Source organism: Miscanthus floridulus, chromosome 8 (genome assembly GCF_019320115.1).
Source record: "Miscanthus floridulus cultivar M001 chromosome 8, ASM1932011v1, whole genome shotgun sequence".
In the NCBI taxonomy this organism is placed as follows: domain Eukaryota; kingdom Viridiplantae; phylum Streptophyta; class Magnoliopsida; order Poales; family Poaceae; genus Miscanthus; species Miscanthus floridulus.
Window position 1 is genome coordinate 28538222 of NC_089587.1, and position 5593 is coordinate 28543814.

A 5593-nucleotide genomic window follows, 5' to 3' on the forward strand; every position below is an offset into this window, starting at 1 on the left:
CTAAACAGGTCCTCTTAGCAGTGCCTCATCAGGAAGATGGATAGCCAAGTGCACCATGACATCAAAGAAGGCAGGTGGAAAGATTTTCTCAAGCTTGCATAGGATCAATGGAATTTCTTCTTTTAGTCGTTTGACAACATCAATCCTTAGATTTCTACTGCATAGTTCCCTGAAAAAGGTCCCGAGCTCTGCAACTGCTTCATATACATCCTTTCTCACCAGTCCTCTTAGGCTAGCAGGTATGATTCTTTGCAGGAGTATGTGGTAAGAATGTGTTTTCAGCTTTCCCTGCACCTTCGAACCATCTTCACTTATGTATCTTGCTAGGTTAGCCGCATATCCATCAGGAAACTTGATACCTTTGAGAAACTTACAGAACTCGATTTTCTGATCCTTCCCCAAGACATACGGAGTAGGTGGAGCAGTGACTGAGTTGCCATGCTGCTGTAAGTGCAATTTAGGTCTTATGCCCATATCATGCAAATCTAGCCTAGCATTGGTTGTGTCCTTGGTCTTGCCCTGCACATTGAGTAATGTGCCAAGAATGTTTTCACATATGTTTTTCTCTATGTGCATCACATCGAGATTATGTGGAAGCTTCAAATGTTTCCAATATGGGAATCTCCACAACCCAACTTTGCGGCTATAAATCCTTGGACCCTCATTGTGCTTCCTTTTATTTCCAATAATTTCAAGATGCTTCCCTGGCCTGACATCTTTCACCTTCTCTAGCTCCTCTAGGACCTCCTTCAAAGTGAACTTGCCTGGCTGATCTTTGTTTTCACGCTTACCATCGAAAGCCAAGCTTCTCCGCCATGCATGTGTCCTTGGAAGGTAACGACGATGTCCAATGTAACATATTTTACTCCTTATTGTCCGAGACAACGGATCCTTATCACAATGAATACATGCATAATACCCTTTTGTTGTTTGCCCTGATAATGTGCTCAACGCTGGAAAATCATGTATACACCATAGCACGGCAGCACGAAGGTTAAACTTCCGACCAGTACATGCATCGTAGGTACTGACACCCTTCCATAGATCGAGCAATTCTTCAATTAGGGGCTCAAGGAACAAATCAAAATCCTTTCCTAGAGATTTTGGACCTGGGATGAGTAAAGACATAAAGCAGTTTGCTGGATTCACGCATTCCCATGGTGGGAGATTCAGCGGTGTCAGAAGCACTGGCCACATACTGTACTGCGTACTCATGTTGCCAAATGGATTGAATCCATCGGTAGCTAAGGCAAGCCTCAGGTTCCTCAAATCATCTGCAAAGGTTGGTTCCCTCATGTCGAACTCCTTCCATGCTTCTCCATCAGCTGGATGGCTCATTACATTGTCGACTAGCGTCCTTGTTTTCTTGTGCCATTGTGTTTTCTCAGAAGTGCGCTTTGAAGCAAAAATTCTTTTCAACCATGGCAAAAGTGGAAAATGCCTCAATACCTTATGTGGAACCCGCTTATTCCCAGTTTCATCTTGCCATCTAGACGCCTTGCATACTAGGCACACATTCTCTTTATAATACCTCTTCCGAAACAACACACAATTATTCTTGCACACATGGATGTTTTCGAAACCAAGGCCCAGTTCTCCAAGATATTTCTTGGCCTCATCATATGATTTTGGCAACTCACTCTGAGGGTATCCTGATGACAACAACTTCAGCATTGTGGAAAATGCTGTATTGCCAATTCGATTACGAGACTTGATATACAACATCCTCACCAGAAAAAGAGAATTTTGAATGGCTAGATCCCGGGCTAAGTGACTTCTTCGCATCTTCAAGGACTCTTGCAAACCTTGGTTGTTCTCCATCAGCCTCTACCGCAGCATACAGATCTCCTATCATCTCTGGTACTCCGTGATCCTCATCATAATCATCATCGGCCACATCCACATGTATCCCAAAGTCATGATCACTTCCTTCGACCTCCTGCTCCAAATTTTCAACTACTACAGTATCTGCCGACTCCCCATGATGAATCCACCTGGTGTATGCAGCTGACATTCCATAAATGTGTATATGGTCATTTACATCATCCTGAGGCCGTAAACTTTGATTAAGACATTTGCTGCACGGACAAAGTATGTGGTTGTCTTCGGGGTATCTTTCACTAACAAATTTCATGAACTCTTCAACTCCTTTCACATATGCAGGTGTGAATTGTGTCCCATAAATCCAGCTTCTATCCATCTGTTTTGAGAGTAAAATAAACCTTGCACTCAGTCCTAAAATTAGAGTAAACTCAACAAAATTCAAAAACACATCCATCACATGCATATACATAAAGAAATTCAAAAACAAATCAAACCTTGTACTGCTCTATCCCACACGCCTCTGTCCCACGCAAACCGCCGCTGCCCTATCCCACGCAAGTCGTCGCTGCCCGGTGCTGCTCTCCTCGCCCCACGATCACCGTTGCTGCTCTGACCACCCCATGATCGTCGACGCTGGTGCACTAACCCACGCGCGCCGCCGCTGCTCTGTCCCACGAGCGCCGCCGCTACCCAGCGCTCCTCTGCTCGCGCGCCACGTGCTGCTCTGCTAGCCCCATGCTCGCCGGCGCTGCCACACTGTCCCACACGCGCCGCCACTGCCCGGCGCTGCTCTCCTCGCCCCACACTTGCTGGCGCTGCTCTCCTCGCTCCACGCTCGCCGGCACTACTCTGCCCGCCCAATGCTCGTCGACGCTGCTCTGCCCGCCTGACGATCGCCGGCGCTGATCTGTTGTGCTCGCCCGACGCTACTCTCACGGCGTGAGGGTTTGTCTGCGCCCACGTTCGTGCGATCATGGGTTTAGGGCCCATGAACTGTGATCAATTCAATTTAGGGAACCAAGTTTCAATTATCATGTTATACATTTACAAATAGAAAAACATGCATGCCTTTATCACAAAACGGCGAGTGCTCCAGTGGTAACGCACCAACATGTCTAGCAGCAGGTCATGGGTTCGAATCTCCCAGCGTGCGCTATTTTTTGGCAAAAAAAAGGGAGGCAGAAGGATGTAGGTCTAGCTGGACCATGTGGGCCACGCTGCCCCACTTGTTCGCCGCCACGTCCTTAGGCTGAGACCCGCTGGTGGGACCGCATCGCCACGTCTTCGAGGTTGGGACCCAATGGTGGGACCACATCGCCACGTCCTCGAGGTGGGACCTGCTAGTGGGACCACGGCGCCACGTCCTCGAGGTGGTACACGAGCCAAACGATCTATGACGATTTAGTTTTGTTGTTTTATGACGATTCTTTTGTTTTCATCATTATTCTTCGTGCCAAAGCTCCATCACTTGTTACTTATGACGAAGCTAGAAATTTCGTCATAGAAAGCGCTTGTTCTGTGATGAAATTTGTAAGCATCACGACTGAATCGTCATTGATGAACACATTTCTAGTAGTGCTTTTAGTCTGCTGCTGAACTAGAGCTTGAATCCCTTTACTGAATTCAGACCTGCTAAAATAGTTCTTGACAAATTCCACCCTTTTGTATGTTCCTTTATTTGTTGCATAAGTGAACTCTGCATATAGGTTACAGTGTTAGTCAGACCTAGTAAAATGAACTCTTGCTTTCTCTTTTACAGATTCCATCTTATAGTAAATTTATTTATACAACTGACTTCTGAAGCACTACTTCGGGTTGGCTTCTGAGTGTAAGTTTGTTAAATGCCTTCAAATTTAACACTACTTTTACCCTTTGCTGTTGTTATCTCTTTCTATTGGCTAAGTTAGTATTTCTGTTAAATTGGTTGATAATTTGTATATGTCCCAAGATTTAGTTTTGCCCCATTAATTAGTCATTGTCTTGCATAGAGAAAACTGGAATAAGAGTAGCTGTAGAACTGAGGTGTTTCTTAGTTGTTTTTCGATAAATCACTTTCACTTGAGCATTTACTTGGTGGAACATTTGTTCCACAGCAAGCTAGTCACAACCTAGTAAGTAGTAACCCTCATCAAGTGACTAAACTCAAGGATTGAACTAATGATACATATTCCACTATTCCAGCATACCACTGACTGCAAATGCAACCTTGGGTTCTACCCTGAACAAACAGGGACCTGAAAGCACAGCCCATAAAAAACTTAAAAGATTAGACACTAATTCTTACCTGAGAAACCATAAGACAAACAAAGAAATTACACATTTGCCTTTTTCTTAATCTTCGGACTGACAAACTTGCAAATTCTCCTTCCTGCATTGTTCAGATGAAACTGTAAACTGCACTACACTATAGAGATGATTCTGTATATACTTCCACACAGGCATTCAGCAAAAGCACCAGCAAATCCATCGGTGCCTTTGATGAACTGACGCACGGTATCGCGATACTGAGAAAACAACAAAACAACTAACTGAGTCAGTACTTGGTGAAACAACTATAGAGAACTAACAAATTTGGAAGATGTTGGTTTAGCCGAAGAAGGTTGCAAAAGATCATACGTTAATTATCAAAACTTCATCAGCATCATGCTCTGATAAAGACCAAAGATGCACTTACATAATGTTGTCAGTGAGGCTATTGTTCAAAACGTATATCTCAGAAATCATTCTTGTGTTTATACTTTTAAAATTCTTTTCATCATAGATTATAGTCCAACAAATGTAGAGTTGTTTGTGTTTTCTGTCTAGCTGGGCTTCTCTGCTCAACCCACATAAAAATGGTTGGGCTCTGATGTCCTAAGTGTTGGCCCTTCTGAAGCCAGCTTCTCTAGAGTAAAAAACAGAATTATGAGATTTCTAGAACAAATGCTTTTATCTCTAATGGCCTAGGGACAGGAAATTCCAGAGGCATCCTCACAACTTGCAGCAGCAGCAGCAGCAGCAGCAGCAGCGCAAGCAATTGTGAGTACAACTAGCCTAACTTATTACCTTTTCTATAAAATGCATGGCAGCTTTTCTCTAGTTTAACTAGCTGGCTGATTAGCTAATTGTATGTTTTTTTCCTTACGAATGAATAAATATTAAATGAAACAATAAGATTAGCATTTTTTAAGACGTCTTCTGTAAGACTGTAATATTGCTTGATGATAAATTTTATGAGCATTATTTGAAATTAGTGATTTGTTCTGAGTGTATGCTTTGATAGATCTATGGTACAACTACAAGTACACCTTGGGATGGACAATTGGTGGTACATTTTTGTTTATGTATGGCTAATTGGTAGTACATGCTGAAGGCAAATAATCTCTTTGCTTCCATCTAGAATGTGTTTACCTACTGGTTGTTGTTAGCATCTGAAAGATTACTACTACTACCTGTAGCAATCTAACTAATATTTCTCTTCATATATGTATAGGCCACTGGTTCTTCTCATGTTGGCTCGGAATCGACCAATGATGACAATGCCACATATGGCCACGATGAAGACAATCTCAATGCCGCATACAGAGCTGCATTGGAAACACTGAACCAAAACCATGCATGAAGGTGGAGTCATCACAAACAGATAATGCCATTTTATGTTTGTAGAAGCTGTTGGTAGTTGCCACTTCTAACCTTTAGATAGTAAAGGTGCAGCCAATAAGTTGATGCTAGTTTTTGGGAAAGACAATCAACTAGTTGATGCTTTTGTGAAATTATTATTTATGTAGCT

The 5593-nt window shown here is 43.0% G+C and overlaps 1 protein-coding gene across 1 annotated transcript; it reads right to left on the reverse strand.

Moving 5' to 3' along the window:
• LOC136468766 (uncharacterized) lies at window positions 1-2200 on the reverse strand. The gene is made up of 4 exons (XM_066467217.1): window positions 1732-2200; window positions 1200-1685; window positions 1033-1109; window positions 1-519 (listed from the first exon to the last, which is right to left on the reverse strand). Exons 1-4 carry the CDS (start codon window positions 2198-2200, stop codon window positions 1-3), a joined length of 1551 nt encoding a protein of 516 aa, XP_066323314.1.
• Between the last annotated feature and the right edge of the window lie 3393 nt (window positions 2201-5593).